This window comes from Mauremys mutica, chromosome 2 (assembly GCF_020497125.1).
Source record: "Mauremys mutica isolate MM-2020 ecotype Southern chromosome 2, ASM2049712v1, whole genome shotgun sequence".
Taxonomy (NCBI): Eukaryota; Metazoa; Chordata; order Testudines; family Geoemydidae; genus Mauremys; species Mauremys mutica.
Genome location: NC_059073.1, coordinates 27,953,688 through 27,968,224, shown reverse-complemented (window position 1 = coordinate 27,968,224; position 14,537 = coordinate 27,953,688). Strand labels below are relative to the sequence as shown.

At 43.5% G+C, this 14,537-nt stretch overlaps 1 protein-coding gene across 3 annotated transcripts in view; it reads right to left on the bottom strand.

Annotated features, from left to right (window-relative positions):
* The window catches only part of SAMD12 (sterile alpha motif domain containing 12), a 232,430-nt gene that overhangs the window by 210,805 nt on the left and 7,088 nt on the right, over positions 1-14,537 (bottom strand). For all 3 annotated transcript variants that reach the window (XM_045006592.1, XM_045006594.1, XR_006577107.1), the window contains exon 2: positions 3,463-3,641. In XM_045006592.1, the coding sequence (XP_044862527.1) occupies positions 3,463-3,641 (179 nt within the window). The remainder of the gene's footprint in view (positions 1-3,462; positions 3,642-14,537) is intronic.

Sequence of the window (14,537 nt, the reverse complement as noted above, 5' to 3'; positions counted from 1 at the left end):
AACAGCTTGGCTCTTTGTGTTAAATGGCTGTCTGCAAGCCTAAAATGCTGAATGAGCTTTAGGATAGGGAAGGCTGTGCCTCCCCAAACAGCCTGGCCCTGCCCCCTATCCAACCTCCACCCACTTCCTGCCCCTCCAACTGCCCATCCCCCTCAGAATCCCGGACCCATCCTGCTCCTTGTCCCCTGACCGCCCCCCAAAACTACTCCCAACCACCACCCCCGAACCCCACCCCCCACAACCCTCCCCTGCTCCCTGTCCTCTGACTGCCCCAACCTCTATCCACCCCCCGCCAGAGTCCTGACAGACCCCCAGAATGCCCATGATCCAACCCCCCCCCAAACCTCTGCCCCCTCCCCGTGCCCTGACTGTCCCCGGGACTCCCTGCCCCTTATCCAATCCCCCCCCCCCCCCGGCTCCCTTACCATACCACTTACCCCCGCCTCCCCCCTCTCCCGGAGCCTCAGTGCGCCACGTCCAGGAGCGGCCCCGGATAGCGCTGTAGCGGCATGGCTCCACAGGACCTGAGCTCCCGCCGCTCAGCCTGGAGCTCGCAGCCCCGCCCCCTTACCACGCGGCTCTGAGCGGGAGGAGCTCAGGCCCCACTGGAGCCATGCAGCTGCAGCGCTGTCCAGGGCTGCTCCTGGACACGGCGCGCTGAGGCTCCAGGGCATGGGGGAAGGCGGAGGCGGGAGGGAGCCTCCGACATTCTCGTGGGGGCTCCTTTGGGGCCCAGGGCAAATTGCCCCACCTGCACCCCCCTCTGGGCGGCCCTGCCCATGGAGATGAATGATTGGGAAAAGGCCAGGCAAGGTGATCAAAAGTACATCATAAATTGCATTTATCACATTGCACTGCTATGCATTATATAAATGTCAAAACTACAGATGTGATGTGTGCATTAGTATTATTTAAACACAAGGGACTAAAAGCAATCACAGACCCAGAAAAGAACACAAAAGAAAGGATAAATCAATCTTTGTGATGGAAAACGTAAATTAAGTGTATAAACCAACAGTGTTCCATTTGCGGTATTTTTCTCCACTCTGTCTCATCCTTTCATTGTACAGAGGGAAACAAATTACATAAGTTACTTTCTTCAATTTGTATCCTCTACCCCCACCCCCCAAAATCACATTAAAATGCATTTTATGTTTTCAATTCAAGATGCAGACAATTAGAAAAGACTCATCTAGATCTCTCCAGAAGAGAATGATCTGGATTCAGATCAGATGAGAAACAATACTACGTGGATACAACAGAGAGAGAATCACCCAATACTGCAGAACCATGTTCACCAATAATAGCCAATCCACTTTATTAGTTTGATACTTAACAATTATTACAAGCTTAATCCAAAAGACAAAATACAAATATTTTCATCAGGCACAAACAAATGCTTCTTTAACAAGATTACTTTGATCAGCACAGTTATGTGCATATGACTCTGATGGCTGACTTTGCAATACTAATGAAGCATTTTTTTCCCCCTCCATGTTTCCTGATGGACATCCCTGGAAATTAAATTTTCAAATTATCAACAGAACAAATACTGCACAGACAGCGGCACTGCAAGTTTCATCATATTGTGCTGCCCGTGCATCTCAATTTCGACTTGAGGAAAGCACTTAGTGTAGCTTAGTTTCAGCATCCACTGCATATCTGGCTTCTTTGGGTGTATCTACACTGCAGTAAAAGACCCATGGCACAGCTGTGGCTGGCCCAAGTTAACTGGCTTGGTCTCACAGAGCTCAGGCTGCAGGGCTAAAAATAGCAGTGTAGACATTTGGGCTCAGGCTGGAGCCAGAACTCCGAGACCCACCCCCTTACAGGGTTTCAGAGCCCAGGATGCAGCTCAAGTCCCAACATCTACACTGCACTTTTTAGCCCCGCAGCCCGAGCCCCATGAGCCAAAAAGTCAATTGACCTGGGCTCTGAGACTCAGTGCCACAAGTTTTTTTTTATTGCAGTGTAGACATACCCTTTGTTGAGACTGCAAATAAAAGATGGAAACCTGAATCAGTAAGGATTCAAGTGAAGCCAACAATTCACTTGACCTGAGCCACTGAACAGACTGCAAATTGCAACTACTTTGTTACCGTCAGCCTGGGTTGGATTCAGTTCATTGGCTTACTGAAGAAAGGATGATGCGAGTTTTAATTGCATCTGTTTATAAGCAGGTGTCTTAGATAAACACTATTATGGTGAATTCACAGTAAGCTTCTACTGTTAGCAAGCCAGGATATTGTGCAAAATATCAAATGTTAATTGATTCTAAAAGTAAAGTTCATACTGGTTGTGTATACATTATTAAATTTACTGTATCATTTACTACAGGAAATATACTTATTTGTTCAAAGTTATTCAACAATACTGTTATTGACCTTTCATTTTATCTGCTCTAGTAACCGCTGAAGTACCAGATTCGGTAAAAATATCAGTCTTCCACTCTGCAGAAGTTCCTCTCCACCTTTCTCTCCCCCTTCCTCCCCCACACAGAGTTTTTTCAGGGCTTACAAGATCCAAAAGATTAGCAGGGCTTTTATGGAATCTGGACCAAAATATTTTACATTCTTCTATTTTTCATTCCACTTAAAAACATATCTGCCATGACCATACATAGAGACAGGTTATTTTCCAATATAAAAAATGATTGGAGCATTCACTTATATTTGATGAGTATCTCTACTGCATGTGAAGAAGAAACTAAAAATTCAGGTCAATTTACAAATCAGAACAGACAATTTACTGTTCTTTCAAATTCACATCTGAAGTATGGCTATTCACAGGGATGTCAGAGGTGGAGAAGTTGATTGGGTACATCCTACCTCAAATTAGTTAATGCATCATACTAAACTCAGGATATGTTTACACTAGAAATGCTACAGCGCTGTGCTGCTGTAGTGCTTCAGTATAGACACTTATTACGGGGTTCTCCCATCGCTGTAGGTAATCCAGCTCCCTGAGAGGCAGCAGCTAGGTCAGTGGAAGAATTCTTGCATCGACCTAGCACAGCTGTCACTGGAGATTAGGTTGGCTTAACTACGTTTCTCAGACGTGTGGATTTTTCACACCCTGAAAGACGTTGCTATGCCAATTGAACTTTTCGGTTTAGACTAGCCCTCAGTCACCACAAACTCATGTTAAAGCACAAATCCACGCTGGTTCACTCAGTCACCATTCTATCCTGTTTTAAAATCCCTCTGCAAATTTACCTCTTTTGCAATGCCTGCAATAGAGCAATTCAACTATTTTTTAATCTTTTCATATAGATAGATATAAAATAGTGGAAGCACCAAGTTATGCATGTGCCTAGTGTAGCTATACTTTTCTATTGTTGCAACACTTCCCCCCCTCCTCCCCCGCTGTTGCTTTTTCTCATTGTCCATGACTGTGTGTCTTCTGTGACACGCTTGCACACTTCAGGGTTCTGTAAAATAAGCAGTGATCTAATTTACCTACCTTAGATGTTTCTGGTTCCACCTGCTGTCTCTTGGGTGTTCCTTTTGACTCAAGCACCTTCCGAGTATTATCGTTCTTACGTGAGGGCAACTCAACTCCTTCACCTTCAAGTGACAGGTTAATATCTTCTGCGTGGACAGGACGATCAATGCCATTAGGATTCAGATTGCAATGGATAGCTGGGGAAAATTTGACACATATGGCTTATAGAGAACACTGCATTGGAAGGAATAAAAATAGTCTAATACGGGAAACATTTATCATGAAGTACAGATAGGCACAGGTATCTAGGGCTACTTCTGATCATGTCAAAGGTATTGCAGCTTGATATTGAGACCAGATATGACATTTGTGGAGGAGGAAACAGAAGGAAAACACTGCATAATACTATTCTATTCAGGGTATTGTAGCATAGCTACTGAGGTACCTGAGCATCTCTGTGGTCCAAGTGCCTTATCATATAGGTGTTATCAGCATGAGCTAAATGCATCTCGTACATTTATTGCTCAGTCACACTGAGTTGAGATGGAACGGAAAGGTTTTTTGTTTTTTAAAATGTAAACCCTTATGTTACTTGTTCCATTAAGTTCTCTGCTTAATAAAGTATACTTCAATTCCTAAATAGTATGAAACACACGCATGGGGCATGCACAGCAAATCAAAAAGGCTACTCCAGAGAATGAGAATAATAACGTATACAGCTAATTGCCTCCCCTTAAACCCTCCACACCACTGAAAATTAACATTTCCACCATATGAACAAGTTAAAGGAACTTAACACCTCTATGAACACACACTCCTATGCATACTAAAGACACACAACCAGAAATAGGAAAACACCGAGAAACTTGTTATGGAATTTAGAATTGTGTTGATATTTTAACTGGGTTCTTTTGTTCTGAAATTGCACATTCCCATATTTATGAACTGACAACCTTTTATACAAACAGATAATCTTACAAATAGACTGATCTTGAGGCTGCTTCCTGTTCATGTAAACAAGTACTCAGATTTTTACCTTTTACTTTCTGATTACTGTACTTTTTTCAGACATTTATAATTAATGGTCCAATCTCCCTCTATCTGCAAAAGGAATTAGCGCAGGCAATTTTGTTCAATATTTCTTCCCAGGGGGAATGGAACTGAAGAGCCAGTAAAGAAAACAATATAGAATTAAAATGTTTTTGCTTTGCCTACAAACTGGTGCTTCTGCCTTCTTCTCTCGCTCTAACACACTGGTCTCATTTCTACCCACCATTAGATCAGCCTTGAAAAACTGTCACGGATAACCAAGCTAAAGCAGCATGAGCCCAGAGCCTGGGAGCAGGTACTCTCTTACTAGAAAGCCCTTTCATTAAATCCCAGATGCCCTTTTAATGTCTATACAGCTGAGATTCCAAAGTCTTAGTCCAGCAGAAGACTTCAGTTAGAAAACAAAGTTGAAGCACAAGCCTGGGAGCAGAGATTTGGGTTTTCCTCCTGGAACTTCCATAAACCTTCCATGATGTAGGACAAGCTACTTCATCTGCAAATGTGCTGCAGTTTCTTCCATCTGCCCGTTGGCTCTCATGTGATTAGAGTGATTGGAAGTCATGGAGGTATAGTTAGGGGAAATTCAGTGTATGAGACTGAAGGTACTACGGAACTGCAAAGTATCATTGAAAATCTCAACCATGTTCTCCTACAGTAGAATATAGTCTTTTCTTTATCCCTTTACAAAGGAAAGAAAAACTGTTGTAGTGCTGCATAGAAACCAACAGGATTAAATGTTTTCTTGAAATGGAAAAATAAAAATAGGGAATTAAATGTAGTAGTGGTAATAAAGAGCAGGAGTGATACCCAAAGGTCCCATTAGGATTATTTCCCATTGTGCTAGGCATTGTAAAAACATATAGAAAAGCACAGTCTCTTCCCTAAAGAGCTTACACCCTAATCAAAGACAAGATGCAAGGAAGCAGTGAAATTGACATGGCTGCCTGAATCCCAGCCCTGAATGGGGGTCCAGCTGCTTGGGGCTTCTCACCCTGGCTCCCAGCCAGGAGCGGAATCCATTCTTGCCCAGCTCCCAGCTGGGAGCAGTGCCCACCCACCCAGCTCTCCAGGGGAGTGAGGGCAGCTGGGCTCTAGCTGCCTCACTTTGTCAATTTCATGGCTACTGCTGTGAAATTGGCAAGAGAGCCCTTGTAAGTAAGGCAGTGTCTTCACAGACACTTTGTCACCCTAACTACACCGACATAAGCTCTACACCTCTCATGTAGGTGAAGTTATTCTGTCGGTATAATAGAGCACTTACAAATCGGCAGGAGAAAGGCTGTAGCGTAGACACGGATATAATTATGTCGAAGTAAGCTGCCTTACATCAACATAACTGCAGTGTAGACCAGTGTAAAAACAAACAAGAGAAAGGATGAAAACGCCGGTGTTTGGAGGAAGAGGTGGTTACCGTTAAGCCACCTGAAAAACCTGAGGGTTCAGAGTCGCAGAAAGATTATTTTGTTTTGCCTCAGTGCAGAGGCTTGAAATTTGGCAGGGAGTGAGAGAGTGGGGAAGTGTTGCCCTGGTGTCAGGGATGGGCCTTTTCCTAATTCCTGTTGAAAGGTAAGAGAAGATATACTGGGCAGGGCCGCCCAGAGAATTCCGGGGGCCCGGGGTCTTTGGTGGCGGGGGGCCCCCGCTCAGGGGCGGCTCTAGACCCCAGCGCGCCAAGCAGGCGCGTGGGGCGGCCCTTTCCCTGGGGGGCGGCATTTGGCTCCGGTTGAGCTCCCGCAGGCATGCCTGCGGCAGGTCGACCGGAGCCCGGGACGAGCGGACCTGCCGCAGGCATGACTGCGGCGGGTGCCGTGGTCCCGCGGCTCCGGTTGACCTGCCGCAGTCATGCCTGCGGCAGGTCCACTCCTCCCGGGCTCCGGTGGACCTGCCGCAGGCATGCCTGCGGGAGCTCAACCGGAGCCGCGGGAAGAGGGGAAACACTCCAGGGGCCCCGGAAAACACTCGTGGGGGCCCCTGCGGGACGCGGGGCCTGGGGCAAATTGCCCCTCTTGCCCCCCCCTCTGGGCGGCCCTGATACTGGGTCAGGACTTTCCATCCTCAAGTCAGAGGCAGATTGTCCTGCTGGCTGTAGTCATGTGCCTATATGCTCCCCCTCCTGCACACAGAAAAGGACAAATTATTGCAACAGCTCTGACACTAGTATAGCAGCAGTCTCTCATGACACACCCTGGTCCAGGCAAGCGGTGGGGCAGAGAATGGGTAGGAAACGATCATCCATTAGGAAGCACAAACCCTGGAATCTACAGAAAGCTGAGCACTCAACCCCATAGATCTTGCATGGAGGTACTCTTATTCATCCTCGCTTAAATGCCCTGGCCTCTGCTACAGAAGCTCAAAAGGACCAATAGTCTTCTCGTAGCCTTTGGCTGCCAACCCCCATCTGTGTGCTACCTTTCTCAAGGAGAGACACACAAAGCACACAGTGGGAGTTAATGCTGCCTCAGGTAACATTCTGATTCTCCTGTGGATTGCAGCTCCTCTGCTCTATCCCTGCTCTCACCCATTTCTTTCACACAGCCCAAAGACAATGCAGATTTTTAATTTAATTTTTCACTGGGGGGGAGGGAGGGAAAGAAGACATCTTGTGAGGCCAGTTTGATTTGCTCCTCACTGTGCCATGTCTGAAGGGAATAAATGAGCCAACATTTCATGATTCTGTGCAAGCATAAACATCACCTGAAAGGGTTAAAATTATTATTATTATTATTTTTTAATTTACTTAAAATCACATTTCTCCCACTCAGCCCATCATCCTTTTGAGGTAAACAACATTAGTACCGGTACTGTTTCAGTTATGCTGCATAGTGGGATCCTTCAGGACACAAAAAGTAAAAGATGTGCAATGATGCTAACGGTGATGTGACGGGCAGATTCAGATTCCAACGGCTTTTTACTGGAGGAGGCTTATTCCAAACAAACACAAGCTTTTTAAGAAAAGACCATTGCAAAATTGTTGATATTATGAGGAAGGAAGGGAAAAGACATTTCAAGTTTGCCATCGTGTGTTTTTTTGTTTGCTTTATCAGAGAGAGTTAAATGACTAAACAGTTAGGATAGACTAAACACAGAGTAAGCAAATGTTGTACTGAATTTGTTCCTTGAAAACACCATGAAAAGGGTCACCATGAAAAGGGTCAGTGCACTCAGTTAGCTGAATTCATTTTGCTTCGGGAGCACTCCTCTACTTCCCCAGTGCTTTTATATTTCTCCAACCCTAGGCCCACCCTCTCTCTCTCTCTCTCACACATACAAAGAATGTTTGCTTGCACTGGCCTGTTTTTTTCTGCCCCACTCTCAGTAAGCTTAGAATAAATAAGTCAATTCCATCTACAGTATTTACTCAGACAAGTTTAGGGTTCCCCCCCCCCCCACCTTTTAATTTTAGTGTCCATCTCTCTCAATATTTGTCTAGGATAGGAAAAGAGGTCAAGGTCAGGTTGGTGGTAGCTAACCCAACTTTTTCCCTACAATCAACACAGGGTAATAGCTTTCATTTTGGTTTAGCTGGAAAGGTCAACTCTAGACTCCTCACAGGAGCCTATTACTCAAGGGAAAAAATAGTGTTTAGCTAACACATGTAAAGGGGCCTTAGCATAACTGAGAATTTGTCTCCAAGAACTGCAGGGTCAACTAAGTAGAACTCAACAGGGAAGAAAATCATCAAGGTGTTTTGTGGAAGTCAACTCATGATGTGTGTCTCTGCTTCTCCACCATTTACCTCTCCTCTCAGCTTGCTGTGAAAGAGGTGTCTCTATTCTGTCCCACCCCTTCCCCATGTTTCTGAGTCTTCCCTTCCCAATGAGTAACTCCTGCCCATGTCCCCACTTCTCCTCAGAACTGTTCCAGTAAGAGTGAGATTTAGCTGGTTCTTCTCAATCAAAAAAAAGCTTAGGTGCCATCAGCTGCTGGAGAAACCATTGGGGAAAGCTTCCTTCTAACGATGGGCAAGTGAACTTTTCAAACCCTGAACTCTCATGATTGAGAAGGAAGAGAACGACAGAAGCAGTGTTGTCAGCCTTAAGCATTCAGAAATCATGAGTCAAGTCTCCCCCAAAATATCAAAAAATCATGATTTTTAGTAATAAGGGAGTTATTTTTTATTTGCCTGTAAGGATTGTTCAGCCTTTTTCAAGCTTTCCTTCACAACCATATGAGCCACAAACCATTTCTTTTCTTTTCATTGCTCAATTTGTATAAGCTAGTTGTCATGCAAGCTGATCCATATGGGCAGGTTTCTGTGCTCACAGAAATCCCCACTAAGTTCAAAGGGATTCCATCGGAGTGTAGGATCTTGACCATGCAGCTTGCAAGATCAGGACCTAAATCTGAATTCAAATCTACATTCGCTTTCTACTACAATGTATTGTGTATTCTTGCATAGTGGGCAAGAAATATTTCATAATTTTACTAATTGCAGTGGAAATACTGCTTGATGCTTAAAGAGGTAAATAGATCAGTTAAACAACATTTAAACATATTTAGTGAATGCTTTAGCGGTATGCAGTAATAATCGCTCTACTAGGAAAAGCAATATGAATAAGAAGGTGCTATTTTTACTCACTGTTCTGCTCTGTGTATATCACAGTCTAATCTGCTTGGTTTTGTTATTTAGATTTGAAAAACCAAATACCAGGAGACTCTGTCCTAACCTCTAAGTGTCTATTAGAAAACTTAAAATTCACCATGAATTTTTTTTAAATTACTATTTAAATCCTTTTCAAGATCTTCCATACTCATAAATTGGAGACAGCCCTCCAAATGTAGCTGTCCCATGCCAAGAAATAGCCCCATACAACCTAAATGCTGTCCCCTCCACAAAATCCCATAAAGGTTGGAAAGGAGAGACAAGCTTCACTGAGTGTCGGAAAGGTTCACAAACCAAAGCCACAGTGGGTGGAGAGCCACAAAGGTTCCAACAATCTTATTAGTCACCCTCAACCCACATGTACATCAACTGAAAATTCAGTAGGTTTTCAACATTCCCCCAAGGCAATAAAAAAGTCTTTCCAAAATCTTAACACTCAACCTTTTAAAGCCTCATCTAGCCTCTTCCATCCATCTCTGCCTACCTGGCTCTTTGTTTATGGATAGCTCAAAACTCCTTAACTCTTTCCATAAGCCATTTGTAGGTTTCCAGATGCTTGGTTTCAACCTATTTCTTCCTAGCTAATATAAAGCCAGACAGCATTCCCTCAAGGGACGTCTGCCTGACAAGAACTCTCAGTCACTTTTAGCAGCCCTGGAACTCACTAAGACACTAGCAGACAGTGTTTCCCTTTCCTTGCTCATTCCGACCCTAGAGATTGAAAACAGCAGTCTCATATCAACTGATTTAGATGGGTGTCCTGACAGATCAGTCAAACTAGTGGGGAAGATACAGGTGAAAGGCCATATGCAATAGTAGATGGCCACATTTCCGGAAGCCAATAACTGAGAAATTCTGCATTTCCTCCAAGAATCTGGATTATTCTACAGATTGAATCTGAACTGAGTATTTGCCACATCCCTACCAATGCAACAAGATTTAATGGTTAGTGGACACAGATAAATCTCCACCTATGGAACTCGGTGGGATGAAGGTTTGATCTGGACTACTTTACCCAGTGGAAGACCATTCAAGGTAACCAATGTGTGTACTTGTCCAGCGGTCACTCCTGGTCTACATGGAGGTAAATTGATCTAAGGTAGGCTAGTTAAGTTACATAACTTAAGTCAGTCAATGTAGCTTAGATCGATTTACATGTGCTCTTCCACCAAGATAGCTTCCTCCTCTCAGGGAGATGGACAACTGATATCAACAGGAGAGCGCTCTGCCATCAATTTACCACATCTTCACCAGAGCCACTAAATTGACGCCACTGCATCATTCGCAGTGGCGCTGATTTAGTCAGCAGAGAAGACAAGCCCTCACACTATAATGAGTCGGTCTGTTTCTAGCTTTCAATGGGCTGTTTGGCCTCTAATTGTTATAACTACTTGAATAAATCAGCTTCTGCAGCCTGAGCCCCAACTGGTGTAAATCAGTACAGCTCCACAAACCTGGCCAATTTACACCAGTTTAGGGTGCTGCCCATGGCACAGACAGATCAGCCTGGATCGAAATGCTGCCTAGTAACAAGTACTATTGGAATACTAGTAATATGCAAAGGCAGCAGCTTCAAAGTTTGTGTAATCCTATTTCCACTAATCTACAAATCCAGTGGCCAATAAAGTCAGTAGAATCCACGCAGTTGGTCTGTCAGGCTCCATATCAATTATCTTTTTTCTTGTACATAAATGCAGATTATATGTAAATTTAAAATAAAGTTTCTAAGGCTGAAGTTTCATATTACTTTATTAAATAGCATCTGTGTCTAGACATTTGTTACTATTAATCACTGTAAACTAGGTCATTGATACAATAATAGTGTCAAACAATTACACAAGTTCGTAGTGGAAAAATATAGCAGCACAGATATTGCTGAAACTATTACTAATAATGATAAATTGGCAATTTTATTCTTTAGCAATCAAACCAATCTAATCTTTCTAATACCACTGATGATCATACAAAAAGTCTACTTTGCAGTGGGAAAAAAGATCCCTTACTTTCCTATAGAACAAGAACCTATAAGATATACACCTGCTCAGTCTGAAATCAGCTATATGAAGGACAGAGTCTGAATTAACATTTTAGGCCCTCATCTTGCAGTCATTTATGCACAAGCTTAATTTTACTCATACAAGAATTTTACTAATGCAACACAGATACCTGTCTACTGGAAACTAGTTGCAGGCCACTAGCTCATTTTACATATCACTAAGTAGTCAATTTCCTACCACACCTGAGATTAATTTAACTATTGTTGATCTAGAATAAAAGATAATCCATTACCATTCCTTGTGCCATCCAGATTCCCCCCCCGCAAATATGCTGTATTTTATTATATTCTATAAGCTTGTGACCTTAGAAATGCAAACTCCTTCTTGCGTAAAGAGAGCAGCATTTAATCATGAAAGTTAAGACCACTAGCATGACAGCCAAATTATTTTGAACAGTTATTTGCCAATTCCATCTAGGATTCATAATTATATTTTAATATTTGTCAGTATTAGTAGCTCTCTAATGTCATGCTAATGACTGGGAGACTCATTGCAAATGACTGAATCTTGTGAATTTGTAAGTAAGGCTCTGATCCTGCCATAAGCTGTGCGCAGATGCAGGTCTACCTGCAGTTAGCTCATTGCACAATCAAGCAAGGTGAACAAACATTAAAAAGGAGCAGGGGTTGTGCATCACAAAACATACTTTGTTAATTAATTTTAATAACTGTAGTATAATTTGAACTATAGATCACATTCTGCAATGTGCCAGTAAATGTTTGGTAGTTTACTTTGAGATTCAATTCTGTAAACAGCAACTGTAACATCAGAAATATCTTCTGAAGATTAGAAAGACTATCTAGCGCACAAAGCCTGACGACAGACACTGGGAAAAGTCTTTTTGATTACTGTATAAATGTCACAGTAAGGAATTCAATACACCAGACAAATTTGCATTTTCCTTATTATAGTTTATAAAAGCATATATCCAGTAAGTATATGGAATACATTGGACTTTGATTCAGCTGTGAATCAATGCTTAATCCCCATTTAAATTTACTATGAACACAAAGGAAGATGGAAAATATTTATAAAATCTCATTAGCCTATTTAACTTATTTTGTAATCTCGTAATTGACTTTGTTTTTCTGCCCTGCTTTTCTTCATTTTATTACAACACGCTTCTTCCTACCATACCTCCCACTGTCTGAGCCCATCCCTTCCCTATGGAGACTGAAAATTCCTTTTTTCCCTTCCTACAATATAATTCCTCACCTCCTACTGCTTACTCATACCACTGAATCCTACTGTCTCGGATACCCAGCCCACTCTTGTAGAAATAAACTGCTCATTGAAAGTGTATCATTACTTTCTTAGAGAAGAATACAGAAGAAAGCTGTCATTTACACAAGTCACAATTCCTCTTTCTTCATTTTTTTGGAAAGAGCACTAGTTAGTAAAAAAGTCTATTTCTTGCTTTTGCAGGAACTTTACTATTAATACACACAGAGTAATTTTATGAGCTCTATTTTCCCACCCAGCATTCACACACACACAAAGCAGTAGCAGAACCTCATGGGATTAAAAAGGCAGTTACTAAATTGCACCGCCAGCAGGGATACCAAGTTGGCAGGAGTCAAAACTCTATTAACAAGCATTCAGAAGGTCTGGGATCCACCCAAAATACTGTCCTCCACCCCTCTTCTTGACCAGATGCATGATGGGTATCTCCTTGTGCATATGTTTTGGTTCTCACAGGCAGGACTAAGACAGCTTGCTTCTGTCCATGTTAAATCCCAGTACCTACTAGTTGCTCTGTCTGACTCCTTCTAGGGGAGTCACAGAGCATGCAGGGTTAGTTAATGCTGTTTAGAACAGCATTAATTAATCCTTCTATGCTATGCCAGCATTAGCTCATGCTCAACGGAGAATACGCTGCTTATTGCAGCTACTCTTCCACTCCTACCCCTACTTTCTGGCCTCAGCATAGTGCAGTAGACCCGGGAGCACAGCTAAGTTGCAGTGCTATCTGCAATATCCTTTCACCTCTGGTACGTCAGATATAATGGAATGAGCACAGCCCAGGAACTGGCAAGAATTAGTCTTGGCTCCAGATGTGCTCTGGGATCTTGGACAAATCACAGCTTCTCTCTCTCAGTAACCCCATTTGTAAAGTGGAGACAATAATTTATTTACATAACCTGACAGGGATTGTAGCAAAGCTGAGACTCACCAGTGCGGCGCCTCCTACTGGTTGTCTGGGAATTGGCTCTTTTCCAGCATACGGAGAGCCCTCTGCAGGCCGGTGTCTTGCCTGCTGCTGGCCCCGTGTCCCTCTCAGACCCTGGTGCCCTTTACCTTGGGGTTCTACCCCAGCAGTACCCCCACACTCTGGGTCTCCCCCTCCCAGGGAAACCCCCACCCTCTACACCCACTTTGCCTCAGTGGCTACTGCCAGTCATTATCTAGCCCCTGTTCACTGGGACTGACTGCTGTGCAATGGCCACTCATCACTGGCAAGGGGGTAGGACCTGCTGCCTTCGCCTATCCCTGGGCTTTATCTCTGTAGCCCCAGTACCTCGGTAGACCTTCACCAAGGCCTGCAGCTTGGGATTTTACCAGGCTGGAGTTCCCCAGCTCCCTTGCCCTATTCCCCACCACTGCTCCAGTTCAGGTACCTTCCTCTCAGGCAGCCAGCCCTTCTCTCTCAGCTCCTGGCCCCCAGCCCTCTTATCAGGGCCAGTTGGGCCCTAATTGAGCTGGCCACACCTGTGGTGGCTTCCCTAATCAGCCTAGCTTGGCTGCTTTTAACACCTGCTGTCCAGGAGTGGGGAAGCCACCCCACTACAGGGATGTTGTGGTATTTCATCAGTTACTGTTTATACAGCACTTTGAAAATGTAAAACTCCATGGACTTATCATTTATTTGCAACGGTTACTACCACCTCCGGAAATCTAGGCAAAGCAGCAGATGGTTATATGGCATCTGCCAACCCAAAAGCACCACTACAGTGTCCAACAAAATTCAAAATTTGTCTTTTCTACTTGGTGGTCCTTGGTCAATTTCTGCTCTCAATTGCCCTCACGCAAATCCAGAATAATTCTGGTTAAATAAATGAACGGAGTTATTCTGGAAATGAACAATGATAACCAAGAGCATAGTTTGGTCACTTCCCCTATCTGCTATTTTTGGCACCTTTAATAACTATACCTCTTCTCTGCATGCCTTTAGCAAATAACCGAGGGCTAGGTTGTAGAACCCTGAAGTACTTACTCACACAAGTATCCAGCTGAAGTCAATACCACTATTTGCATGAGTAAATGCCCACTAATGTAAGTAAGAGATGCTTATACTAGCCCTCAACTCATAGCTCTTGTTCACAGGAGAAGGAAGGACTTAGAATCCCTGTCTCAAAAAGGCCACAACTTAAACACCTCAGACA